The sequence below is a fragment of the Fundulus heteroclitus genome, chromosome 2, assembly GCF_011125445.2.
Source record: "Fundulus heteroclitus isolate FHET01 chromosome 2, MU-UCD_Fhet_4.1, whole genome shotgun sequence".
NCBI classification, from domain to species: Eukaryota; Metazoa; Chordata; class Actinopteri; order Cyprinodontiformes; family Fundulidae; genus Fundulus; species Fundulus heteroclitus.
In genome coordinates this window covers 14864119-14891956 of record NC_046362.1, presented here as the reverse complement: position 1 = coordinate 14891956, position 27838 = coordinate 14864119, and the positions used below count along the sequence as shown (strand labels likewise).

At 42.2% G+C, this 27838-nt stretch overlaps 1 protein-coding gene across 6 annotated transcripts in view; it reads left to right on the top strand.

Moving 5' to 3' along the window:
* zmp:0000001167 (protein phosphatase 1 regulatory subunit 12A) overlaps window positions 1-22314 on the top strand; it is a 29558-nt gene extending 7244 nt beyond the window's left edge. Inside the window, exons 1-24 of one of the 6 annotated variants that reach the window (XM_036148808.1) lie at window positions 1009-1100; window positions 1911-2041; window positions 2134-2252; window positions 3432-3588; window positions 3701-3845; window positions 3946-4020; window positions 4143-4222; window positions 10437-10630; window positions 10768-10877; window positions 10962-11159; window positions 11326-11399; window positions 11484-11573; window positions 11771-11872; window positions 13213-13314; window positions 13389-13479; window positions 13577-13708; window positions 13801-13903; window positions 16189-16292; window positions 16384-16443; window positions 16529-16615; window positions 16725-16829; window positions 16929-16979; window positions 17237-17287; window positions 21102-22314. In XM_036148808.1, the coding sequence (XP_036004701.1) occupies window positions 1935-2041; window positions 2134-2252; window positions 3432-3588; window positions 3701-3845; window positions 3946-4020; window positions 4143-4222; window positions 10437-10630; window positions 10768-10877; window positions 10962-11159; window positions 11326-11399; window positions 11484-11573; window positions 11771-11872; window positions 13213-13314; window positions 13389-13479; window positions 13577-13708; window positions 13801-13903; window positions 16189-16292; window positions 16384-16443; window positions 16529-16615; window positions 16725-16829; window positions 16929-16979; window positions 17237-17287; window positions 21102-21188 (2424 nt within the window). In that variant the 5' untranslated portion in view covers window positions 1009-1100; window positions 1911-1934 and the 3' untranslated portion in view covers window positions 21189-22314. Of the gene's footprint in view, window positions 1-1008; window positions 1101-1910; window positions 2042-2133; window positions 2253-3431; window positions 3589-3700; window positions 3846-3945; window positions 4021-4142; window positions 4223-10436; window positions 10631-10767; window positions 10878-10961; window positions 11160-11325; window positions 11400-11483; window positions 11574-11770; window positions 11873-13212; window positions 13315-13388; window positions 13480-13576; window positions 13709-13800; window positions 13904-16188; window positions 16293-16383; window positions 16444-16528; window positions 16616-16724; window positions 16830-16928; window positions 16980-17236; window positions 17288-21101 lie in introns of those variants that run through there. The other 5 variants (XM_036148790.1, XM_021310290.2, XM_012851993.3 and 2 more) reach the window with 5 other exon arrangements.
* The last annotated feature ends 5524 nt before the right edge of the window (window positions 22315-27838 follow it).

Here is a 27838-nt window from a genome sequence, read left to right as displayed (position 1 = left end):
TCATGTTTACAGAATTATTCATATATTCAGCTGCGTCTTCTTCACTCGTAAAGACGGAGGGAAAAACAGTCGCCGCATTGTCTTTAGAGGAGGAGCAACTTTTCCTTCATTTTGATGTTTTAGGAATTGATGTTCTGCATTGTTAGAAAGGTTTTTTTAATTTTGTTTTGTGAAAATGATTACAGATATACAGGGGTGTTTTTAAAAAAAAAAAAAAAAAGTGTCTTCCCCTCGCAGATTAATTTATTTTTTCTTCTTCCCATATTTCGGATCAAGAAATACATTTATATATATCAGAAAGCATAACCTGAATGAATAGTGATTTTTCTCAATTAGGCCTGCTTCAGAGAGTAATTGCACTCTAAACCTAGTGACGCTTTTGCAGCAACAACTGCAGCTGATTCTTCTGAGTCTTATTTATTTAACTGTTTTCTGTGGGTTTTGACCCGTTCTTCTCTGCAGAATTGCTTTAATTAAGTCACATTTAAGAGTTTTTAAGCACGAACCCCCCGTTTAAGGCGATGTTGTGGCATCTCGGTTGGATTTAAGTCCAGACTTTGACTTGGTCAGTCCACAAACTTCAATTTGGTTTATTGTTGTTCTTTGCCAGTCATAAGTACACTTGTTGGAGAGCTTTGTGTCATAGTCCATATGTATAATCCTGATCTTCATGAAATCTTTTGGCTCAATATGAGATGGTCCTTCGTGTTATTTTTAGTCAGGAGTGGTTTTCTCCTTTGAAATCTTCCTTTTGATCTTTCATCTTCTTGCTGTATCATGAAAACTGAAATTGTCTGAGACAAATGAAGCTTGAAGGGCTTCAGATGTTTTCCTGGATGAGTCGTTGATGCGCTCTGGTAGTAATCCTGGTAAACTGGCCACGCCTAAGAAGGTTCACTCATTTTCTTCTGTTGTGGATGATGTTTCTCACTATGAACCACTGGAGTCCCCAAAGGGTTAAAACATGACTTTGCTAGAGTCGTACCTTCCCATCTTTTCTTTAATTCCTTCAGAGCGGACCGTGATATGTTGCTTTTGAGATCTTTTAGCCTACTTCATGTTGCCAGACAAGTCCTACTGATGGTTTCTTGATTCCACAGGTGAGTTAATAATCAGGCTGGTGAAATTCAACCTAAATTAATTCATGATTTAACTAAGAAGGTGATTTTTTTTTTTTGTTTAATAAATTAAATCATAATTTGAAGAAAAAATTAAATAGTCAGATTATCTTTAATAACTTTTATGTTTTGAAACATAGAAGTGTGACAACAAAATGACCTTTAAGGGGACAAAAAGCTTTTCGCAGCACTGTTACTAGCTCAGACAGTGCATCGAACTGCATCTAATCTAACAGCTGTCCCTCCAAACATTGTTTGCATTTGCTTGGACTTCATATTATAATTGTGTTTAGGCGCTTAAGTCTGCAACTTACCACAGACTAATGTGAAGCAAACTGTCGTGTTTCAGAGCGGCCAAACTAGAGATCCTGTCTTCTGATTCTGTTCATAAATATTAAACGGCATAATAATCCCATGAGATTCACACGCGATCTATCTCGAGTCTTTGGTCGGATCACATTGAGATCTTTAATAGACCGCTCCTCAGGGGAGAGCTGCCAAACAGATCCACTGTTTCATTCATGGCACACAACGACCGTTTTTAGAAACTCCTGCAGGGCTTTTAGCAGCCCACTTAGCAGAAAGCCATTACAGCGAGTTATTGCCTTAGCTCCGCTGCTTTAATTGGGTTTAATAGTTTTTTGGAAATGTCTGGAGTTGTTCCCTTTCTCACTGAAAATTTAAACGTTTTTTTTTTTTTTTTTTTAAGTGGGTCAGAGATCTTTGCGAAACAAACAGCTGTTGAAGTTCAGACTTTTCTGAAGCCAAGCCCCTCTGTCTCCCCCCTGTCAGGCCTGCATCGACGAAAACGCAGAGATGGTGCAGTTCCTGGTGGAAAACGGCAGCGACGTCAACAGAGGGGACAACGAGGGCTGGACTCCTCTGCACGCCGCCGCCTCCTGCGGCTTCATCCAGATCACCAAGTGAGTCTGTGCGCGCCTGTCTTCCAGGTTAAACGTGGTAAACCGAGACGCGTTTTTTTTGCCTCCGGTCTTCTAACTGCTTTGTTTTGCAGATTCCTGATAGAGCACGGAGCAAATGTCGGGGCGGTCAACAGCGAAGGAGAACTCCCTCTGGACGTGGCCACCGAAGACGCCATGGAGAGGCTTCTCAAAGCTGAAATCAAAAAACAAGGTGGGAGCATTGCCACGTCCTTTCACCACTTCACGTCTGGGGTGGAGCCTCCTGAGTCAGGGAGGTGATTCCCACTTTAAAATGAATAATAATCGGAGATGCATTTGATTGCAGTTGCGCCTGCATAAGCTGCTCGTTTGCTATTAATTTGCGTGTTGAACTGATCCGTTTTCATTGATCAGGATATAAGGAGATGTTTGATACGGGATCTGATTTGATAAGTGTAGCAGCAAATAGTCAGTTTCTGCAGAGGTTCTTCATACAGTGAACAATGTAGGTTTATAAATACTGGAAGTAGCTCTCCAGTTCTTTGTTTTGTTAGTTTCAAGTTGAGTTTGTAATTAATTTTGTTGCAAGGAAAGAATCTATATGGCTTTGTTATAGTTTACCTTATAGGCTATATACTGTATGTTGTTGCTGTATATTATATTTCTATTATATCAGATAAAACAAATCATCACGTTAGCTGTAACTGTGATATACCTTTTTGTTTATCATGAAAATGTAATGAAAATTTAATGACAGGCACTGTGTACTTCTACTTACTACAAAATGAATCAATATCTAAACATTTAAATCAATATCGAATTGTGAGGTTCTTAGCAACACCCGCTTTAATTTTTTACAGTTCTGACTTCTTCTGGTCTTGTTGCGTCTCTAATATCACGAGGCGACGCTGTTGGAGTATTTTAGGAGAAAATGTAGATTTATTGGAGAAGTCAGAGTCTTTTTTTCTTAAATCAACTTAAGAAAAAAGTAATTGTTTTATCATAGTTTGCATAATTAAACATAAATTAGGGCTGTGAGAAATTAGAAAAGCGTGTAATTGCAATACTTTACCTGAATATCGTGATGGCAATATCGATTACGTTTAACACACATTTCCTGGCTTTTTTTTTTTTTTTTTCTGTCATCTCAATGTTTCTACCCCTATTTAAACTTTTGCATCTCAACCAGTAAAAGTCTACATCAAGTGTGTGCATCAAGGGCTGGCAAAGTCAATGCAACGTGCCATGTATATATACTACTGGCATGCAGAATTTGTATGCACGGCACCTGAAATGAAATGTCCAGCCGAGTATTGCACACGTTGATGTTGCGCTCAAGTTTGCGACGAAACGTGTTGCACGGCTCTAAATTGAAACGGTCACCGCCACCCTGTTCATTTCGGTCCCACAGGGATAGATGTGGATAACGCCCGGAAGGAGGAGGAGAGGATCATGCTCCAGGACGCCACGGCGCTGCTGGAGGGAGGCGGCTCCCTGACGCCTCACCCCAACACCAAGGCTACAGCTCTGCACGTCGCCGCAGCCAAAGGTTACATCGAAGTCCTGAAGTAAGAACCAGAGCGCACGCGTAACCGTCCAGGGACTCCGGTCTTGTTTCGGCGTCGGCTTTTGTTAACAACCTTGTCCGCTCCTCCTCCTGTTCCCCCGTGGCCTCGCCAGGGTACTGTTACAGTGTAGGGTGGACGTGGACTGCAGAGACGTGGACGGCTGGACGCCTCTGCACGCAGCGGCCCACTGGGGACAGGAGGAGGTGTGCACCCTGCTCGCTGACCACATGTGCGATATGGCCGCCGTCAACAATGTGGTGAGGCCGGCTGAAGTGACCTTTTCACGTGGCATTAAATCAAGTCGCTGGAGTTTTATCACCTGTTACAGCTGATAAAACGCTGCCGACTTCCTTATAGGGGCAGACGCCTCTAGACGTTGCAGACGAGAACCTCGTGGACACCCTGGAGGAGCTGCAGAAGAAACAGAACGCTGTGAGTCCGCCGCCGAACGAGCGGCGCACCTCCAATCGCCCGCCTGGATGAACCCGATCTGATTGATGGCGCTGCAGCAGAGAATGTTCCCTGTGTTTATGTCTGTTTATATTCCTCTTCAGTTACGCAGCGAGAAACAGAAACAGAATCCTGTTATTGAGACCAATCAACCAATCTCCATGGTACCAGTCCGCACTCGCAGGTTAGTGCCACTGTGCGTGTGTGTGTGTCGGTACACGCTTCGCTCATCCTTAGCTGATCCCATAAAGCCCAGTACCAGTCGTCTGCATGCACGCAAGTCTGATTTGTAACTGTCCAAGCGTTCCTGTGAGCTGTGCAACTTCAGTCCACTGAGGCTGACCTGAATAGATGTCCTGTTGAGGTAATGGTGTCTGTCTTGGTGTCATACTGGGTACGCTGAGTTTAGGGATGCCGCCATTAGAAGTTAAGAAAAGTATGAACTGTAAAGAACATATATACTGGCAGATCTGCACATCACATTTTATTTGGGAAGCCCTTTGTCCTTTATCGTGATTCCGAGTAGTAGTTTTTCGAGTTCATTTGTGTGGGAGTGATCGGGATCTTTGTTGTGTTTTATGTGAAGTACTTTATAAGTCGAACGTCTGGTACGTTGCTTGTTATCGGTTCTTGATCAGCCGTTCTAAAGTGCCCACTTACTGCCGTCAGACGCTTCTGGCTCTATTCCCTTGCGAGGCTCGTACTGAGAGCTGTCTGCAGTCGTGGACGGGAGGTGCAGATCAAAGCATGAAAGGGGCAGAGGACACGTTCTGCTATTAGTCTCGTTTACAGGCTTCCAGTGTAAACTGGAAAAGTTTAAAATGTAAGTGCTACTCTGGTTTATGTAAGCGTGGTAAAACGGATACTTGAGTTCTTGTTCCAGTCTCTCCTTTATGGACATCTGAATTTCTTAAAAATAGGCCGTCTGTCTGTCCATTCATCCATCTCCATATATTCCCTTTTATCCGTCCAAATATTTTTCCGACTTTTTGTCCACCCATCAATCCATTTAACCGTGTCGTCTATTGGGAAAATGCATCTGTCCATCCCTCCTTTTGTCCATCTATTGGTCCGTCTTTTCATCTGTTGGTCCATCCATCTTTTGAAACCAACCGTCCGTGGTCAGTCCCTTCTGTTATCCATCCATCTATCAATCAGTCTTTTATTTATCCATCCTTCTGTCCATTCATTTCCTCATCCTTTATTTTATCCATCCTTCTATTGGTCCGTCCATCCATCTATCTATCCTTTTGTCCTTTTGTTTCGGGGCAGCAATTGGTTTGGTTATGAATAACAATAAGTACCAGTTAATCAATTAATAACAAAGTTAGTAATTTGATCAGAATTAGCAGGTCAGGGCACCAGTTGATAATCATGAGATAATTTCCAAAAAACTCTGTCTCTGCCAGCTCTTATCTTATGAATACCTACCTGGTGAGGTGTTTTATTATCAAACAATGGAAGGAGTAAACTTGGGGTACTGCCATTCTCAAGCGACAAGTATTGCACACATATGCAGAATAAACACCAACTCTCCAAAATACAAGAATCTATTAACAAAACAATTTATTAACAGAACAATTGACAATTAACAATTCAACTTCCAGTTAAATTAAATCAATAAAGTCAACAAACTATTTAGCTAAGCTACTAACTTTTTAAAGGAGCAATAAGGGAAATTTCACCACTAGGCGCGCTGTTTAGCACCGTCTGTAGACCAACACAAGATGCGTGGTAAGCCACACCTCCTTTTACCTCCAAAATCTAAGCAACAGACCGGTTTTAATTTATTTATTTTTTTGTCAAAAAAAGAATGCTCTGAATGTTGCCGAGGACCACGGTGTGAAGCTCACTAGCCCGTCGGGCTGCATTAAACAATGCTGACTGCGTTAGCTGGGCTACTGGCTACGCGCCTCACAACAGTAACGCCTCGCCTATTGCTGGTCAAACTCCAACAATTAACCCGCATGCCATAGTTGTAGCATTACATTACAGAGTCAACATGGTAACACAAGTCCAACAAGACTGTAGACCCAACAAAAACAAACATTTGGCTTCGTGCTGTTACTCACCTGTCCGGAGGAGAAAAGCTAGAGTCAAACTGGAGCTGCTTCTGCTCTCTAAATGCTCTCCACCTTGGAAACATAAAGCCAGCGTTAATCCTCGTTTTGTTCGTTTCCTTGTCTGACAACTTATTCACCAAACACTGTTGGTTTTTGGGGTTTTTTGTTTTGTTTTTGTGGTAATAATGGGTCCTGATCGTCTGCAGGTAACAGCATCAGTAGCATTTTAAGGGGATGGGAGGGACGGGCTAAGCCCTGAGTGGCAGCTGTTCACATGCACCCGCGTGCAACCGGGCTGCACCTTATAATCCGGTGTGCCTTATATATGATTACTGTACTTGTGCTTACTGACCGATTCTATGCGGTACAATGCACTCAGAAATCTGTTAAAGTTAAACAGACTTTGGTTAGCAACGAAGCCGCTCCGCTCAATGGCTATTCGGAGCATTACGGTACACTTGTGTCACTATCCTTGAGTTGTCTACAAGACTGCCTGACCGTAATGTCTAAACTAAAAGTGCATTCATGTGAGCAACAATAAACCTAGTAAGTTAGTTCAATATAAAACTTAAGGTTATTTTGCTTTATATTAGAAACAGGGCAGTGTAGTCCACTCTACTCTGTCCTCCACACAGAGATGGTTAGCTCTCCCTCTCAGGAGAGAGCTGTGTATGTGGAGGGGCAGAGTAATATTGCACACTTGGGAAGAATATTTAATGTGTTTTATAATCTGGTGCACCCAATGGTCCGAAAAACACATTTTTTTTTGTTCTATCTGAAATAATGTAATTTTGCATATTGCTCCTTTAACTAAGCTAAGGAAAATTAATAAATTATGGGGGGGAAGAACTAAAACCTGTAACCAAAGTGTGCAATAATATCAAAGTGTATTGTGATTATTTATGGTTAAGAACCAAAGTCTGTTTTTGAAGAGTTTGGAATAGGACCAGATTAGATTAAAAACAAAGAATAACAATTGGTTTGTGTTTAAACCAGTTCACACTGCAAAGCAGAAAGGAAAATAAAACATTGAAAATATTTTCTTAAAAATTTGCCGAATTGGAGATGAATCCCCTTTTGGACAATTGATTCTTAGCGTTGTCCATCAGCCACCACAGTGGTTGATTGAATGGCGATGATGGACTCACAAGATCACAAACACTAGGGAGCGGTTCAACACGGAAGACATTAGCTTTAGCTGGGGTAGCGAAAGCTAGATTTAACACGCTTATAAGGACTACCAAAACACATTTTATTCAGTTTAGTGAGACAAGATGTAGGGAAAACACAGATAAAATGGAGTAAGTTCATGTCACCGATCTGTCAGTGTTTAAACACTAAATAAGGTTTGCTCTGTGACTTAAAAAGCAGAACCCAAAGCTAATTTTGTAGCATCAGGGCTCAGGCGCTTGAACTTTTGTAATTAAAAATGGATCAAAATAGACTGCAAAAATTTTAATTTCAAAAAGCGAGAAATATTGAAAACCTGTTTTTTTTTTTTTCATGAAGGATGGTGGAAAGCATGTTGTTAGCCTGTATTTCCAGGCCAAAAGAAAAGGTTAATCAAAACAACTGGACTTCAGTTCTTGTTGTTGAGGTGTCGATTGGTTTGAAACTCACTGGGCATGAGCCATAAAGCTGGACTGTACATTTTTAAAACCTGAAATCTAAAGCCTCCACCTCTATTTAGTGATGTCCATTTTTTTTTCTTGTTGGACATGGATTGCTTTCTTCACCCTTTTCTCAAACCATCTATCTTTTCTGTCGAAGAAATACGAACAACTTGGTCTTTAAAAGAGTGTCCCTTGCACAGCTGAGTTTTGTCCTGAGGACCTGGCTCTCCTGTGTTAAACCAGGCGTCTGTGAAAAGGTTGTTTACTTTCCCCAGTATAGCAGTCTGGACATTCCTCACTGCACTGAACTGCATACACCACACCGTCCAGTTTGTGTTTGGGGAATTTTATCCTTAGGATGAACCTCTGAGAGTTGTGCGAGATGTGTTTTGGAGCAAATCCTTTTGAGCCATGCTAACAATGGCACTAACAAGGCCTTTTTGTTAGGGGAGTCCAATCTGCAACGCCCCAAACGAGCTTTTAATTGAGGAAGATCAAAACGTTTTCAACTACAAGAACTGAAGTCCAGTTGTTACATTTATTTAACCATTTTTGCATTTGCCATATACTGGTTGTCTCTGCCAGCGTTAGCTTTTATTCTGTTTAATCGTTGTTAATAAGGTGACAGTATATGCTCATCTCTCTAAAAGAACTCCATTGTTGGCTTTCTGTAGGTCCATTTAACTCAACCGATTTGACATCATCCATGAGACTGTCATACGGCATACTAGTGAGGAACAAGTTTCAGTAAAAGTGACCGCGTCACATGACAAAAATCCAAATGCAAAAAGCAGGAAGCAGGCGAACCAACTATTAAAAAGTCTTAGAACTTAAAAACATACCAAATCAAAATTGTTAATGCTCTCCACTGCTCTCTCAACAATGATGTAATATAAGAAAAAGACTATAAATATATTTGTCTTTATGGGTTTTCTCCTTTACGTCTTTAATTAAGGACATTTTTAAAGGCCATCTGTCCCGTTTTACTGTCAATACTTTTGGGTTTTAGACCGTTGTCAGCAGCAGTGTTTTAAGTCAGGACAGGGATTACTTGTCTGCTTCCCAAACCACCCGGCTCTCTCAGAGCCTGTTGTTTATAACGTAACAGCTGCACTTTAATTTCAACCTTACCAGTTAGTACAAGGTCAGCAATGCTTATTATACGGCTGCATGAATAACATGTTTCCTCAGCTGTCAGCTTTGACTCAGCAGAGGAAAAGGCCGTCTTTTTTTTTTTTTTTTAGATTTGAATCTAACATTGAGAGCAGCTTGTATTGTATTGAGAGCATTGAGACCATCAAAATTATCCACTTAGCAACTGAATAGAAATCTTCACAGAAACTCTGTTTTAGAAGTAGTAAAACTAAAAACTATAAAGTTCTGTTTGCAGTGCTTTGCAAAAAAAAAAAAAAAAACACAGCTTCAATAGATTTTGGCTTGTTACAACCACAAACTTTAATGTATTTTATTCAGATTTCAGGTGATCGACCAGCACAAAGTAGTGTAAATTGTTAAGTGGAAGGAAAAAGATGGATGGTTTTCAACATGTTTTTACAAATACATTTTTTAAAAAAATGGGCTTTCTTACTTAGCCCCCTTTTTAAACTTGATGACGCTAAATGAATTCAGGTGCACCCATTTGTCTTCATAAAACGACAAACTAAAGTAAGAGGCTGCGCAAAGAGCAGCATTCATCAGAGCAGCAGCCAATAGGTAGGAGATTTTCACCTTAAATAGGAATATTTTTGCAGAACTCAACTACTGGCGCGGCAAATCTTCTCCGCGGCAAATCTTCTCGTCTGCAAATCTGGCCTTTGTGGGTTTGCCCCTAATAATATATGGGAGAAAGCAACATCTAAAAGCAGTTTATCTGCTCACACAACTCTTTTGCTATCCGGCAAAATTATGCTTGGTAGGAAACCAACATCCCCCTGAACACAGTATCCTCCTGGTAAAATCTAGCGGTGGCAGCGTCATGTTATGGGGATATATTTCTGCAACAGGGACCAGGGGGCGACCCAAGAAAGTGTGCGGTTGTAACATGAAAAATGTTTAAAGGTTAAAGGATTTTTAATACCTTTGCGAGACACTATATACTGTACCTCACTGCAAAAATGGAACTTAAAATAAGTAAAATGTTCTTAAAATTAATGTATTTGTCCTTGATTTGAGCAGGTAAATAAGATGATTTGCCAATGGAATAAGATTTTTGCACTTAAAATGGGAACAACTTATCTCCATCATCTTATTTCAAGTGCTGGATGTCTAATTATCTTATTTTAGGGGTCAAAATACTCACTCCATTGGCAAAAAATGTAATTTACCTGCTCAAATCACGGACAAATACACTAACTTTAAGAACATTTTACTTATTTTTAGATCCGTTTTTGCAGTGAAGGTGGTGATTGTTGTTATTAGCATGGCACCGAGACATGACATTATTATTCATTTTTGTTGGTGCTATTTTGCTTCTTTTTTTTTTTAGCAAATCAAGTCAAAAGAAATGATAATTTGAAGTTACAAATAAAAATCTGTTGACAACTCAACAAAATGCATTACAAACAGAGTCCAGCTGTTCCACCTGCTGATGTTTTGGTTGACGCTTGCTCGCTTTAGTGGGCTGCACGTTGTACGGTCGCCCTCACTGATTGGCTCCCTGCATGCCACCTGTCGTCCCTCCCCACCTTTGGCCACGCCCCCCCCCCCCCCCCCTCCCTCGCAGGACTTCTATCTCTCGCATGAGAAGCAAGGACAAGATAGGCCTCCACGAGCGGGAGAAGCACCCGCCTCCTGCCCTGCCGGCGAGTCCGGCCGAGGATGAGGAGGAGGAAGGCCAGACGGGGCAGAGCCAGGCGAAAGCCTCCAGCAGCTCCAGCTCAGAGGAGGAGAGCGAGTCCGAGAGCGACGCCGAGTCAGGTGAGGGGGAGCTGCTGCTGGGTTTTGTCTTGGCTTTTGTGACATCGCCGCTAAACTGAATGTAGGGTGGTGGAGGTGCATTATGATTCACCGGCTCATCCGATGTGTTTGTTTTTCGCCCGCTGTCACCGTTTTAGAGAAAGCAAAAAACAGAGAAATCATAAACAACTTGAACAACAAACGAAATACCAGCAACGTGCTTTCTACCTCCATGTCAGCGAGTACCGCTACGAGCCAACTGAGAAAGGTAGCCTGAGGCGATGTCGCATGGATACCAAAGCCTTAACGTGCTTTAAGGCGTTATGTAATCTTGGACTTTTCGCCTGTGCGGCAGGAGCCCAGCAAGCCTGCAGCCACCGAGTCTCCCGGCTCATGGAGAACGTCCCTGAGAAAGGCGGGCAGCTCCGTGACGCTGGGCTCCGCCGGGCTCTCAGACTCCATACAGGACCCGAGCAGGGCCGCGGAGTCTGGCCTGGGAATGAGCCGCTCCGCCTCCAGCCCGCGCCTCAGCTCTGAGGTCAACACCAAGGTACGCACTCATTTCCCAGATTTATGCGCCGACAAAAGCCCGGCCGCTATTTCACTTCGACGAGAACCTGACGGGCCAAATAAAGGCGTGTTTTTACAGCTTCCACTCGCCGAGCTTCATAAATATCTGATAAACAGACCAAAGTACACCTCCTTCGTCTTTCCAGGAGCCAAGGCTCGCTCGAGTGCCGCCAACTCCAACCCGGAGACTCTTCAGTATTCCAGATAACAGCTCTGACAGGTGGGCTTTAATTGTTTGACACAGAGGAGCAGAATCTAAGTCGCTGCCTATGTGTCCCTGTCACCCTGTCTCCCTCTCTCTCAGCTGGCTAAGCCGTAGCTCGTCTTACACTCGACGACTTCACAGTCAGTTAGGGAATGAGTTCACTAGCTCCACTCCATCTTTGCTTCACAGGTCAGTCACGCTGCTCACCGCTCGTTTTCTACATGTTTGCTCCGCTGCTTGTGTGTGATTGTGTTCGCATTGTCACAGCTCACCGCTGCATCCCCCCTCCCCCCCTTCCCTCCATAGCTGCAAATGCTAATTTATGTCTACATGTCACTGTGAAACTTGTGCTGTTGTTTACCTTTCCCATTTTGTCCTGTTACTAGCTCATCTTACGTAAAGAGACTGGATGACGCCAACGTGACCTCAGCAAGTACAGGAACAAGCTCTGCTGGACTCAGCCGCCTTAATAGTTTGTTAGCTCAGAGGTATTCTACGTTAGAAGTGCCACTATCATTTCCTCTCAGTTGTGTTTAAGGTTGTAGCTCCTAATTGTTATATTAATTGCAATGCCTAAGGTCAGGAGATGTGTACATAAGAAAAGCTTGAAGAGAAGAAAACAAGCACGACGCAGCCAAAAGTGACTGAAGGGAGATAAAGTTGTTTGGATTGCATTCAGTCAGTGCATAACATCAGGTCCACCTTAAATAAAGGTTGGGATCCAAAGTCTTCAGTTTAAGCCAAAAAGCTGTATGGCGATTTATACCTTAAGGAGGTTTAAGTTTAGTTTGAAGATCTAAAATATCGGCACAGACAGAGAGATTTTAAAGGGCTCTTTAGCATTCTCCTTCTGTCTTTAATTCACCACAGATTATTTAAAAGCTCTTCCGTTTTGGCGGCATTCACACAGCCTTTGTAGTTTCTGCTCCCATTCTGACCAGCATTGTTGCTCTGATGCGCGCAGACTAACAAGTGTGTCAACACAATAGCCTGCTTCATGTTAGCAAACCATGCTGTGATTATGTAAATCTGCACATTTTACTCGTTAGTTTAGCTGCACCACAGTAATGTAGTTGTGAAAACATTATCCGGGGACACCATAGTTTCAACGAAACATGTTGTTGGGCCATTAAAATCACCATAAGCTAATGCTACAAAGGGAAGAAGTCGTTGATAGACATGGAGGATAAACACCTCTAAAAGCTAATTATGGGTCTAGTGGATTGTTTGGAGGTAGAAGTTACTGATTTAATGCTAAACTGCAAAAACGGAACTAGAAATAAGAAAAATGTTCTTAAAATGAGTGTATTTGCCATTGATTTGAGCAGGTAAATAAGAGGATTTGACAGTGGAATAAGATTTTTGCACTTAAAATGGGAACAAATCATCTCCATCATCCTATTTCAAGTGAAGGATGTCTAATTATCTTATTTTAGGGGTCAAAATACTCATTCCATTGGCAGATAATATTATTTACCTGCCCAAATCAAGGATAAATACACTAACTTTAAGAACATTTTACTTATTTTTAGATCAGTTTTTGCAGTGTATCTGTGGACATCAGCAGATATTTTGGACCAGCCGAGGAGACAGAAAGAAAGAAATGTTGTACAATAAATTATTTTTTTATCTTATAAACCTGTGACTGCCTTCTTGCTGTGGCTGGTTCCTCTCTGGCAATCAAAGGGCAATCAAAAGGTTGCATATGATTTATTTAGGTTCCCAACTTTCAATATTTACATTTTTTTTTTCTATCTGGTAATTTACCGTTTCAGCTCTGTGTTATTTTTCCATGTCTAATTGAAAACATAAACACCTTCTCCCAAAGAAACCCTCAGGAACAGATGGAAAAAAAGGAACCACCATCCACTAACACCTCAATCTCTCAAAGCACGACGACAAGCGAACAGGAGAGCAAACAGAGGCGCAAGTGAGAACAAAACCTCTAGCTAAAGGAAGATGGCGGCGCGGCCTTGTCACTAAAAGCGCTTTCTGATCACGCAGGTCGTATCTGACACCCGTACGAGATGAGGAAGCGGAGGCGCAGAGAAAAGCTCGCTCCCGGCATGCTCGGCAATCCCGGCGCTCCACCCAGGTAAGGGGGTCACCTGCCCACACGTGTTCCCCCGCCTGTGATCCTCTGGGTCAGGAAGCGTGTGTCTGGTTCACCGCCCGTTTCCTTTCATCCGCAGGGAGTTACGCTGACAGACTTGCAGGAAGCGCAGGACAGCATTAAAACGACAAAGACCGACAACAAAGGGAGAGAAAAGAATGAGGAAGAAGAGAAGGAGAAGGAAGCGAAACAGAAGAAGGCAGACGAAGGGGTAGGAAACCCTATTGATAGATTATACAGTCCTGTTTGAGTTTGCTCCTTATTCTTGTGTCATGATGCGAGATGAAAATGGTGCCTTTGCAGGAAGTGAGCTGGAGATCCCGTATTGCCAGCCTCCAGAAGTCGGACCTGCTGGGTCTCACGCAGCCGGCTGGCTCTGCTCGTCCTCTGACGTCTGAAAGAAAAGGTAGTCTCTCTTCTACAGCGTTTCATTTCCAAACTTCAATGCATTGTACTGGGATTTTATGCAACCAATAGAGTGTAATTGTCAAGAGGAAGGAAAGTAATTCATGATTTTCAACTTTTGATGAATAAAGATCAGCCTCTTTTTGTCTGACACCACCAAACATCCCCCAAGCTTTTCACGTGTCATTTACATCTGCTCTGTTCGTCATCTGAAAATGTGAATTGGCCCAATTGCAAACCTACCAAAACGTGCAGAGAGAGCATTATTCAGAGAAGCAGCCAAGAGGCCTATTGTAACTCTGGTGGTGCTTCAGAGGTTCTCAGCTCAGGTGGGAGAATCTGTCAACAAAACAACTAGAAAAATATGGCCTTTATGCAATAATGGGGAGAAGATGAGCATAAGTATGGAGACTCAGCAAACATGTGGAAGAAGATGCTTTGGTCAGTGGAGCCCAAAATAAAACACATGGACTCCTGTGGGAAACTAGCACTAAAAACAATGCCTGGCCCAAAAAAAAGTCGCCACCTGGATTTAACTAACCAAATAGGTATAACCCTCCCATTAGATAATAACTGCACGGGCGATTATGTTTCAGCTGGCAAAAAGTTATTTAAGCCCAACTGGAGCATTTCTTAAACAACCATGTGGAACGACACATCTCGTGATCGTGGAAAAGATGTCAGTGTGTTTCAGAACGCCACGCATCAAGCAGAGAAAACACCTAAGTAGATTGCAGAAACTACCAAAATTAGGTTAAGAACTGTCCAACGCATTAATAAAAACTGGAAGGATAGTGGGACCGAAAAAAAAAATCCTGAATGATCGTCGATCAGTTAAACGTTTGGTGAAATAAGAACAAAGAAAAACAGTAAAGCTCCGGGCTTTGTTTAATAGTGAGACTAGGAGCATTTTCCACACGCACAATGAGAAAGGAACTCAAGAGATTGGGACTGAACAGCTGTGTAGCCTTAAGAAAACCACTGATCAGTGAGGCTAACCAGAAAAAAAAAAAACTTCAAATTGTTAGAGAGCATAAATATTGGACTCTGGCAATGGAAGAAGGTCATATGGGTCCAGATTTATCCTGTTCCAGAGTGATGGGCGCATCAGGGTAAGAAGAGAGGCAGGTGAAGTGATTTACCCATCATGCCTAGTACCTGCTGCACAGGCCTGTGGGGGCGGTGGTTCAGCAACAGTATGAGCTCACAGAAAGAGGTCAGCTGACTACCTGAATATACTCAATGACCAGCTTATTCCAGCAATAGATTTTCTTCCCTGATGGCACGGGCATATTCCAAGATGACAATGCCAGCATTCATCAGGCTCCAATTGTGAAAGAGTGGTTCAGGGAGCATGAGACATAATTTCCACACACAGACTGACCACCACAGAGTCTTGTCCAGAATCTTGGGGATGTGCTGGAGAAGACTTTGTGCATCATCTGATACAAGATCTTGGTGAAAAATGAATGCAACACTGGGCGGAAATTAATCTTGTGACGTTGCAGAAGCTTATTAAAACAATGCCACAGTGAATGCATGTCGTAATCAAAGCTTAAGGCGGTCCAACGCAATATTATATGTGTGACTTTTATTTTTTTGGGGTGACTTTTTTTGGCCAAGCAGTGCATCATCTTAGCAACACAATGGACTGATGGATCAAGCTAAATACATGTCAATCTTAGGGGGGGAAAAAAGTGTGGAGGCTGCAAAAGACTGAAGTGGAGATTCAACTTCAAACAGGACATGAACCCTAAACCCTATTTAGGGTTCATGGATCAAAGCATATTCAACTGTTAGAACGGCCTAGTTAAAGTCCAGACCAAAATCCAGCATAGAATCTTACCTAGGACTTCAAAATTGATGTTCCCAGATGTTCTCTTTGCAGTCTTGCTGTGCTAGAGCTGGTTTTCATAGAAGAATAGACTGAAATTTCTCCAGATGTGCAACGCTAGTGAGGAACATACCCTAAAAGACTCGCAGCTGTAATTGTGGTGGAATGTGGTTCTACAAATTATTGACTCAAGGAGGTTGATCACAAATTCACACCTTTATTTATTTTTTTCCTCTAAAGAACAAATTGTAAACCACGTATGCTTTTCCTTCTACTTCCCACAAGGGAACCATTTAGTCTTCGTCCATCACATAGAATCCCAATAAGATGCATTAAAGTTTGACAAAATAGGTAAATCTCAAGTAATATGAAGGCCATTTATCTTCCTGTTGTAAAATTACACGATCCTTCACTTCCCCCCTACGTCTGACATGCTGTGTGGTTCTGCTCAGACGTGGAGTCCGTCACAGGAGAGAGCGAGACAGAAAGATGGGCCAGAGAGCGCAGGGAGAGGAGACAGGCTCGGGCCAGGAGGAAGGCCCAGAGGCCCGGGGAGGTAAGCGCCGCAGGGTGAGGTTTGTAGCAGCTAGAAGCCGGGCTTTGACTGTAAGGTTTAAATTATCTTTTCTACCATGTGTCATCTTCAGGGCGAAGACATCGAGCCCAGCGGAGAGGAGGAGTTCTCAGGGAGTGGGCTGGATCCACAGGTTGTGCATCGTGTCTGTAATCAAAGAGCTCTGTACAAATACAGCAGCTGTATTCATCTTTTTTTTTTTTGTTCCCTGCACGCAGAAAGACAAAGACACGAGTTCAAGGTTGGACACCTCGTATAACAACCGCACCCTGAGAGAAGGCTCGGAGGCTAAAGATTTTAAAAAGGTCGGCAGCGGGAGCTGACGGTGAGGCTATGGGGCGACATTCCAATCACTGATCGCCTGCATGTGTATGTATGTGTGTGTGTGTGTGTGTGTGTGTGTGTGTGTGATAGTTGTTTGAGGAGGTGTCCAGGGAGAACAGCCAGCTCCAAGCGCAGCTGCAGGACACCCAGAGGATCATAAGTCAGACCAGGCTGGAGCTGGAGAAGGCAACACAGGTGATGAAGAAGTCGGGTTCCCCCGTTTTCAGCTAAAACCGTTCTGAAGAACCTTCTGCAGCGCTGACGGTAATTTATTTGTTTTCTCCCCCCTAACAGAGACAAGAGCGCTTCACTGACTGCTCAGCACTATTGGATCTAGAGAGAAAGGTAAAACCAACACCCCCCACCCTCCCTGTGTGTTGCCCGGTTTGTGTTTCTGTAGCTTTGTGTGCCTCACTACTGCCACTGTCTCACACCCTCTCCCCCTCTTCCTCCACTCAAACCACTTCCTCGCTTGTTTTCACTCGATGTCTGCCTTCCTCCTCCTCTGTGTGTCGCTTCCTCTCTACCCTCCACCACCGCTGCCACCCCACGTTTCATCCACACCCCTCACGTTTTTTCCTCCCCTCCCTCCCTGACACCAGGACCGGAGGATGTTGGAGCGGCGCATGGCAGAGCTGGAGGAGGAGCTGAAGGTGAGGAACGGCTCCGGAGCGAGTCTTATCAGAACCACTGGCCCTTTGCATGCTTCTCTGCTCGACTGGCCTGGCTTTGGCTTGTGGGAACACGCGGCAGAGAGCTGCCTCTCACTGCGGTCAGGAGATGCGATAAGGTCGGCGTTTAACACCTGCCTAGCCAGTTTTACCCGCGCCTTATCTGAGCTCTGGGCCGTCGAGGCTTTGACTCCAACACCTTCACGTTTTTTGTAGGGTTTGCAGTCATGATGGTTTCACAAGACGACTGGGGAAACAAACAATGCAAGTTCTTCTTAGAGAATGTGCCCGCTGTAGTGTAGGGCTGGGCGATAAATCGATTTAATCGATTAATTTGAATTTACAATTCTTTAAGATTTCATTTTTGGAAAATCTGGATTTTATTTTGCCAATACACTCATTGGGTTTCCATGAAGAGAACAGCATGTGATGCTGAATATATGTTTAGGCAAAATTAATAAAGTGGAAACTTTTTTTTTAACCATAATGCAAGGTACTTAATTTACTTATTTACTTTTTTTTTTACTTAGTTTGAAGTTCACAAGTGCAGTGAAGCCTGTTCTTAGCTCAATGTGTAATACCACTACCACTGTTATATTTTCATTGTTTATAATGGCACGGCTGCCATCTTGTTTTGCATGTTTCAGAGCTTGTTTTTAGTTGCACTTTGAATCCAGGTCAACTCCCTGACAAAATGCTTGACATAAAAAGCAAGGTTTTAAAATAATTTCTTTTAATTTCTTTTTATGAAACAAAAAGGAAGAAAAAATCGATTAATCGGATTTGGTATGATAAAATCTGAGATTTATTTTTTAATCCATATCGCCCAGCCCTACTATAGTGTACCGTATATATCTCGGCTGCAGCCGCCTTTTGAGTTGTTCCTGTCACCCTATTGGTGTTTGGTGCATGATTTTGTAACGCAACAGAATATCTAGCCTTAGATCTTCGGTGCAGATTGAAGTGTCGATGAAGTGTTGCCAAACTTGCCAGGTGGCTTCAAGAACCACAAATTAAACACGGCAGATATTTCCTGTCTTTGAAGCTGCCAGGTTGCCTGTTCTTCCAGCTGTAGCTTATTGTCTGAAAGCAGACTCTTCATTTTGTCCCTCGGATGAAACACTTTGCTGATGTGAGGCAAAAGAGGGACACTGCTGTTAAATCTAGTGAATATTTGCAAAGTTTACAACTAGGCATTAGTAGGTGACAGCAATTGTGTCATAAGGGTTTTAAAGTTTTAAGGTCCTGTCAACTAGATGCCAAGAGGAGAGTATTGCAATGAGTGCGGTTTTCAGAGGCTGTGAGGAGTGTATGGTGATGCAGTGCCACCCCTCCCCCACCTGTTGCTGCAAACTCCTGGTCTGCTGGCTAAAAGAAGGTCACTACACTTTCCGCTTTCTCACAAGAAAGACTAATTTGGCTGTTTTGGAAATATTGTTGTTTATGAAACACAGTCAGTCATGGTGTGAAAGCTAACGGAGCGCTCGAGGTGATCTCTGGTGGTTTGCTCAGATTTTTACTCTTAGCAGGGACACCATCAGTCAGAACACGCACTGCTTATAAGCAAGGCTTGTGTGTTTTGTTTAATTTCCTTTAGGTTTTTACGAAATCCTTCAAGTTATTCCTGATTAGCTTTAACATTGTTGCACAGCTGCTGCAACAACAAGATTTCTGGTTCAGTGTCATGTACTTAAACGCTGGTAAAATATATTTCTGGACTCCAGATTTGCGTTGTCGGCCTTCTGACTGGCGAAAGCTCCTAAAAGAGGAAGCAGTAACTCGTTTCTGAATATCCAGTATCCCGATGTCCTGTAAGAGCGAAATGTCAAATGATCACCTTTCTCATTTAATTTACCTACATTTGAGAATAAAGGAATTTAAATAAAATCTGACAACATGAAGTCGTCTAAAGGTAAACGATGTGCTCTAATTTAGAGAAATTGCAAAATACATAAATTTAAGGGGCATCATTTTATTTTTTATTACCGTGGCCTGCAGAAGTATTCCCCGGCCATGTGTTGTTGCAATAGTTTTCGGCATTTCTTTTATAGAACATGTTAACAACTTTGAAGGTGTTATTTTTTTTCACTATGAAGCAAACAACAAATTGAAAAAGTCAGGACTTTGTAGAGCAACTTTTGGCAGCAATTCCAGCTGCAAGTCTCTTTGGATCCATCTCACCACATCTTGTCCATTCCTTGAGACTAAACTGCTCCAGCTCCTTCATGTTGGATATTTTTTTTACTTGTGAACAACAATCTTCAAGTTTAAACACAGACCCTCAATTGGTTTGAGGTCTGGACTTTGACTAGGCCATTCCAACACGCTTAAATGCTTCAGGTTATTGTCCTGCTGGGAGGTGAACCTTCCTGCCAGTCATATCCCAGCCAGACTGACAGGTTCTGCTCCAGGATATCCCTGTGTTTAGCACCATCTGTATTTCCCTCGACAGGGACCAGTTTCCCAGTCCCTGCTGCTGAAAAACATTCCCACAGCATGATGCTGCCACCACCATGTTTCACCGTGGGGACGGTGTTCTTGGGGCGATGGGACGTGTTGGGTTTGTGCCAGGCATATTGCTTTCCTTTGTGGCTGAGAAGTTCAGTTTTAGTCTCATCTGACTAGAGCACCTTCCTCCATACATTTGGGGAGTTGCCCACGTGCCTTTTAGCAAAACTCAAAACCTGCCTTCTTACTTTTAACACTAAGTAAAGGCTCTAGTCGCTGCTGTTGAGCTCAGCAGCTCCCTCAGGGTCAGCTCTCTGATTAATGCCGTCCTGGCCCGGTCTGGGAGTTCTGGCGACCCTCTCTTGGCAGGTTTGTTGAGGTACCATCTGCTTTTCATTTTTGGATTTGATGATGCTCTGGTGGAACATCAAAGATTTAGATACTTTTCCCAACCCTACCCTGACTTGTACCTCTCAGCTTTGTCCCTGACTTGTCTGGAGAGCTCCTTGGTCTTCATGGTGTGATGCGTCTTGCTTAGTGGTGGTGCTGCAGCCTCTGGGCGCCTTTCAGAAAAGCTGTGTATTTCACCAATTATCAGAATTTTTGGTATTAGTTGCACTTAAAAATATTACTTTTTTTAGGGGCTGCATAGCTAAGGGGTGGATACATATGCACCATTTTCAGATTTTAATTTTGCTTTCTTTTTTTAAAAATGACTTTCTCATTTCACTTCACCAATTTAGGCCATTATTTGCAGATGCACCACTTAGGATAATATTCGCAAAGTTTATGTTACAGTTTGTAGAATGTAGACAGGTAAAAGCCAAAAGGGATTGAATACTTTTTCAAGGCACTTTATACCATTCAGTTATACAGAGCTATTCTTTTTTTAAACATGAATAAAATAGAAGTTTTAATAGTGCTGTGATCCTCGTTGCAACCAAATAACTCCAAATGTATACCTTTTGATACAAATATTTCTTTGACCTCTTAAACAGTCATTATTTTTCTTAACATACAATTAACAACGTACAAATCAATATATTTTACTCACCTTCTATTAAAAATGCAGAAAACACAAGGACATTTATTTTTTTTGTTGCTAATTACGACACAAACCAACCAAAAAAGAGATTTTCTTTTTTTCTTCTTAAAACCTGAAGTTTCCTAACAATTACCTGTATCGGGCTTTAAAGGGATTTATACTTGTTGCTGGATGGGGTTTTTCATCTACAGTAGACGGTGAGTCCAGTTAACGGCTGTGAAACATACCGAGCGACTACACTTAAACTCTGAAAACCTCCCGCTCCGACCCGATTTAACGCGACCTTCAACTTTCCACCTGCAGGTTCTGGTTGACCTGAAAGCAGACAACCAGCGTCTGAAGGATGAAAACGGAGCACTGATCCGCGTCATCAGCAAACTCTCCAAATAGACTGAAAGAGACAACCGCCAGGGAGCACCCACCCACCCACACTCCTTTCATCCATCCCACTGCTTCCATACATTCCTCTCAGTGCCAAAGAGTGAGAGGGGGGGGGGGGCGGAGCCCAGCAAATGGAAAGTTCTACGCACATGAGCACTACAGCTTCACTCGGATTGTGATGCCTCTTCATGAACAGCTGGGGTGTATTTTGTGTGCCTTTATTACTCAGTTGCCACAGGAGGACCTGTGGACACGCTTCTCCCCACCATGATGCAGATGTACTGCGATTATTGGTCAGGGAACCTGCACACACACGCGGTCCCGCCGAGTGCGTCCTTCCTTCCCACGGTGCACATTCCACTGAGCACACGACATGGCTCGGTACTTAAGGCGTCCACTTTGTATTTATTCGTTGTGAACACATTCACGTCACACGTTGAGAAAGTTTCCCCCTCACCAGGTCCAAGTGTTGTGGCGTCGTGTTATTTTTATTATTTTTTCCGTTCTCCCCCTCTTCTGTCACCGTCCTCCGGAGCGCATCGCTGGCTCTGCCTTTTGTATTAAGCCGTGCCATGAAGGCGAGGGGCATCGGTGAATCTCTGTTGGGTTGTTTTGCTGCCACATGCAAGTGTTTGGACCCACCTACCTCTCTCCATCTATGCACTTCCTTGCATCTTTTTTTGTTTGTTTTTTTCTGTAATCACAGACATGCTCTTAAAGACAAACCGGGTCGGTGGACCACAGCACTTTACTCTCTGCAAAGCAATAAAATAAAAAGGTATGTGAGCCTTTTCCCGGTCTTTCAGAAAGACACATTTAGTCCACAGCAGCGTCCTCGCTGAGGAAGTAGCCTGACAAGATCCAAGCTCAAAGGTTGCACAGTTGCTGAAATGACTCATTTGTCCAGGCGTATGATGCTATGAATGGTTTTTAACTGTTATGATAGATAATATTATTTCATCTTTTTTTTTTTTTTCCTTTTTCAGTTCCTCCTTTACTAAGAAGCATGGTTATTATGTAAATGTAAGTCTATAATATTACCCTTTTGAAGTCCATTTAGCCTTGCTTCACATGTTGGTTTTCTAATATATATTAAATGGATCTCTGCACCCTAATAAAAAAAGTGTTTTTCAAAGCTTGCTTTATTATTATTATCTGAACTGTCAGTTTTGTTGTATGAGGCTTTTTTTTTTATCAGTCAGATGTTTTTTATTTTATTCTTTGGGTCCATCTCAGTAAATTAGAATATCATCAAAAAGGTAATTTATTTCAATAACTTGGTTCAAAGAGGTAAACTCATATAGATTTATTACACAGAGGCTTTAATTTAAATTTTTAATTCTGTTAATTTAGAGGTTTTACTGTGCTGTGCAGTGTTTACGCCTTACAGAGTTCAGGGTTTGTTTTTTTTTCCAGATCTTTATACAGATACAAAAAAGCAGTTTTCTAATGAAGATTTAATCCATTCAGGGAATATGGATTTTTAGCAAACGTTATTTAAAAGCCCAGACGATCATTGGGATACATGCTGACCTAACAAACACTGAGTTGGGTATCCCACACAAGATCTTTGCTGAAGAAGAAGATGCTGTCTGTTCAGAGGCCTGCTTCCCTTGATATAAATGGAAAGTTTAGTGGAAGAAAAAGGTTTGGGAGGAAAAGCAACAGCAATAACGAGGAAAAAGCTGATTCATGAGTTTGGGTAAGATTCACAAGACCTGTACTGCGTCGGTGCTTCAAGAAACATCGCAACATGTTTCTAGGATGTGGGCCACAGCTGCCACATTGCTTGACCAAGTCAAACAACAAAAATACCTTTTTAATACAGAAATGTTGGCCCACTAAAAAGTATTTTCATGCACGTACCTTACAGTGCATGGATATTTAGGGCTTGTTTTGCATGGATTACTTTTACCAATGTGGCGTGGCATGGAAATCAGCGTGTCAAGGTGTAATGGAAGCCCGCATTCTTTTGAGTCAGTGACTTGAAGCAGTCTGCTGGGTATCCTTGGATAAAAAAACATTTTAAGCAGTTTGCATCAGTTGATAGAAATGGTAAAGTGTCTTCAGACGACGTGTTGTCAATTAGCGCTGGATAAATAAACCGACAAGAGCTTCTCGTCATTTGTAGACCAACATCAGCAGACAACACGACTCCCCAAAACCATCCACTGATGTCCAAATGAAACGCGAAACTTGCTTTAATCTGAAAAGAGGACTTTGAACCCTTGAGCAACTGTCCAATCTTATTTTCTGTCGGGTTCAGGATAAGTTTAACGAGGAATGCGACGGTGGTTGTTCATGTCCGGGGTACAGCCGTGTTAGGAGATTTATATAGCTTGTTCATCTTAGACCACAGATTTTCCTTCCACTCAACTTTCCATTGATATGCTTAAGGTAAAGCGCTATGACCTTAAGTGGCATACCCACCATGTTGAGCGTGAAAAAACTGAATTTGGGGTTTTCATCGGGTGGAAACCAAAGTCTTACAAATTATCAGAAGTAAACATTTAAAATGTGTTTCACTGTGTAATAAATCTGAGGTTTTTTTCTATATATATATATATATATATATATATATATATATATATATATATATATATATATATATATAATTCATTTTTTTAATGTTGTAGTCCTGGGATGCACCTTGATGTTCTTGCTTGTGACCCTGACTTCCCTGTCACGTGGATTAGTTATCAGTTTGCTCCCTTTTGTGGTGTTGTACGGCATCATCCATGCACAGGAGTGGGTTCTTCTGTTTGCTGGTGCACAGATGGCCTAAATCAGTTGTGGGAGAAGAAGAAGAAAAGAAAAAAAAACACAAGACAGCAGCTGCAGCACTAACTGAGACTAAAAGAGGAAATGGAGCTACACAGATGTATTTACAGCATGTCTCTATACTGTTACATTAATCCGCCGCTGTCCCCAGGTGAGCCATCCATCACAGCTGTCTGAGGGACAGAAAAGGAGCCGGAGTGCTGGAGGAGCACATCTGGGGCAAAGCTGCGTGAGACCTGATGCCTTTTGGCACCGATGCTGACACGAGTTATCCATCTGTTTGGCCCATTCCAGAGCAGAGATGGACCACTGTCCTGGATGGTAGGAGATCTGACAGCAGGCGAAGCTCCTAAAAAGGAAGAGCAGGCCCGCCAAGGCTCTCTCTCTGTAAATATCCCTCAGGTCTGAGAAAGGCATAGGAAGGGAGCTGGGGAGGAAGAGGGAAGCGGATGGATTGCAGCCTTATATGGACACAGCCTTGCTTTTCCCAGGGTTTGTGGCTCTGATACCCGGCATGGTGCCAGATGTTGCACAGAATGGCTCCCTGGTGCCACCAAGAGGTTGGACTGATGTAATGCTCCAGTCCAGCTGGGAAAATATGGTTAAGATTCTCACAGACATGCAAGATGGGTTTCTTGAACAAAGTCTCTTAAGCTGGTGGAGTTTGTCCGTCACCCGAAAAAGGTAAAAAAAAAAAAAACTACTAGACTTCAGTTCTTGTGGTTGAAGACGTTTTGCTCTTCATGCAAAGAACTTTGTCCATAAAGTCTTGTAATCACATAATCTAAACACAGTTGGATTCTGTCTTAATGCCCCAAGCAAACATCTGCACGTCATTCATTGTTTAGCAATGCTACAGCGTCATAATGTGCACCGTGCTCTATATTTATTTGCATCTCAGGCAAAGATGTGCTAAAAGCGTCAAAGGAAATGATCCTTTATTGCAGCAGCATAATACTGATTTATTTGAACACATTTATTAAGGAGAAAATCCCACATTATTCATAAAGTCATGACACTATTAATGGTACCGCCATATGATACATTATGTGTGAAATATGACAATTTTTTTATGTATACTCTTTTAAGTTTGCAGACGAGCGGACCATGGGAACAAATTATGAACCTTTACTGCATGACATGGTAAATGTTTCTTGTGAAAATCTCTCCATTTACCTCTGCCATTTTCTGTTCAAAGACAACAACAACAAAAAAGACCAAAACCATGTCAGAATAATAAGCTGGGGGCTGCAGTTGTTGTCACTTGCTTTGAATGTGCCAGAGTCTGTCTGTAGACTAGAGCATATTCTCCAAGTGCACGCCTGGGTCCTTCTCTGGGTACTCCAAAGGTTTGAAGTAATCCATGACTTCCACAGAGGTGGCTCTTCAAAATAGGAAAGACAAAAGTGCATCCACTTTATGTAAAAGCAGAAGCGCGTCAGTCCGGAAAACAAAGAAAATGGCCTCAAGAAAACAGGCACTCGTCTAAACTTACCGACATCTAAACTCAGAGCAATAATCAAACGGTTTAAAACAACTGGATGACCGTAACAGGTAAATGAAAACAGACACTCTCCAAGTCTACATTACAGCCATCAAAGCCATCTAAATGCTATATCTACATGCTAGCTGGTTGTTTAGGAATGATGCCAAAATGTATATTATTAGCATGAAGGAACCTATAATCAGTGATCATTCTGTACCTGTACCTGATAAACGAGGCTGAACATGTACCCAGGTTCTTCTTGGCAACATGCACGTTGAAGTATGATGATGAAAGCAAGTAAAAAAAAACAAATGTCTTCTGTAAAACAGTGTAAGCGTATAACTGCAATAACTAGTTTACTTCAAAGCATCTTTATGTGTTGCACCAATGATGACAAACAGCATTGTAGCTTTCTAATTGATTTTTACACGTTGCTGCATCTTGTATAGCTGTGCAATGGACTAACTCTGGTAAGCCGTTAAGTCAAGCCCTCAGAAGGGAAACTCCAAACAAAGTAGTTTGTGTTGGCATCCTGTCCATCAGTCTTACATAAAATTATATGTCATTTAGTAAGCAGTTGTTTTTATTAGGTGCTTGTGTACTTGTATACGGTTTAGACTTTAACCCTAATAACAGGTTTTTGTTTCGGAAAAACAGGAACCCAGCAAACACAGCAAGCGTTGATTTTAAAATACTAATGTCTGTTTGAAAGTCTGACTTTTGCTGGTTTTCTTCAGTAAAATTAACCATTTGTAAAACCAAATGGCGCCACATTAAAGGTCTTACATGTTATAAGTCCAAATTGACTTTCCCAGTTATTGAGGGTCTGCACAAAAAAAATGCTTTTTTCTGTGCAGAAGAAAGCATTGACTTTTAAATGGTGTTAAAAATCATTTTGTTTCATTTTACAGGTGGTTATTGTAGTTTTACAAATCTCTTCTTCACGATTAGTATCGGTGGGAAACATTTAAGCCAGTGGCAGTATCAGTTTGAACCCATCACCTTCCACTGAGTTTGTGCGCTTGCACTGAGCTCAAAGGAACTCCAGCCACAATAACCACAGCTGGTCAAAAACTAGAAGATACCTTCAATGGAGCCCTCTGTTGGCTCATCTGATGAAATTGTCAATTTGTGGCGACTGAGAGCCAAAAGGTCCCCTTTGCCCCGTGCCTCCTAACCAACAAGTCTTTGATTGGACAAATCATACCAGAGCCTGCTGCTCAGGACCTCATTACCACCAGGGGTTTTCTATAAATGCGAGAATATTAATCACGACATTTTTATTGAGAAAAATAATTGTTAACACAACAATTTTTGTTTGATTGTTGTGTTAACATGGTTATAATCTGATGCCACAGGCTTGGTTTGTTCACAAATACATCTCAGCAAATATTCCCAATTATCTGTGACTGTTCTTGAGCTCAGCCAATTAAACCTGCCCCCCTCTCCCAGATTCCACCACATCTGCAATAAATCTGCATCTGTACACCCAGATGCCTTGAGAATATATTCACAGGATAGAAATGTACTTGTTAGCTAAGCAAGATGCAATGTTTTTATCATTATTATTATTATTATTATTATTATTATTACTGGAAGAGCCTGACAGCTATGCAGCAGAACAGATATTCACATGGGTTTAACTTTGATCATTTCTGCAGCCCAGTAAATCTCTGACTCAACTAGGGTGTCAAATTTTTATTTTACTTATGTGAATTTGAAGGAAAATTACACACATTTTTTTTTATTTACATTTTGTACATTAGAGACTGAACTTTTTGCAAATTTGTTTTTGCCAAAGCTCGGTCCCATTTGATGGAGTGCATCTGAGGACCACAATTTTCACTTTTTGCCATAGATCCTCGATTGGGTTTGGGCCTGGACTTTAACTAGACTATTCCCATAAATTAATATATCGTGATCCAAAGCCCTTGACCAACTCTCAAGTCTTTGCAGCATCTAAGACTGACAGACACTGACTGTCTGTCCTCTTTAAATCCACAGTGCAAAACGAAGTAGCTGCAGCCATAACGGCCTTCAGAGTGACTGATTAACTGCTGACAGAGGAGATGATTTAGTTTAGACAGAGTGACAAGATGAACACATAAACACTCTCACTGTGACCTCCGGAGTATTTTTACTGCCTCTGCCAAGTCATGCCACCCTGCGGCTCAAACTGTAAACATGCACACACCGAAGGCCTTTAGAGCTCAAGACGTGGTCACCGTCCAGGGAAGCTGTGAAAGGAGGGCATTTGGATAAAATCTATAGACCTTTGACTCCTTGCTGCACAGCTGGGCTGAGACAGACTGAGATTTATTCTCCATGTTAAATCCATGCCAGGTTTTTGGGCATACCAACGCTGGGTCCAGATTTTCCCTGCAGCACAAGA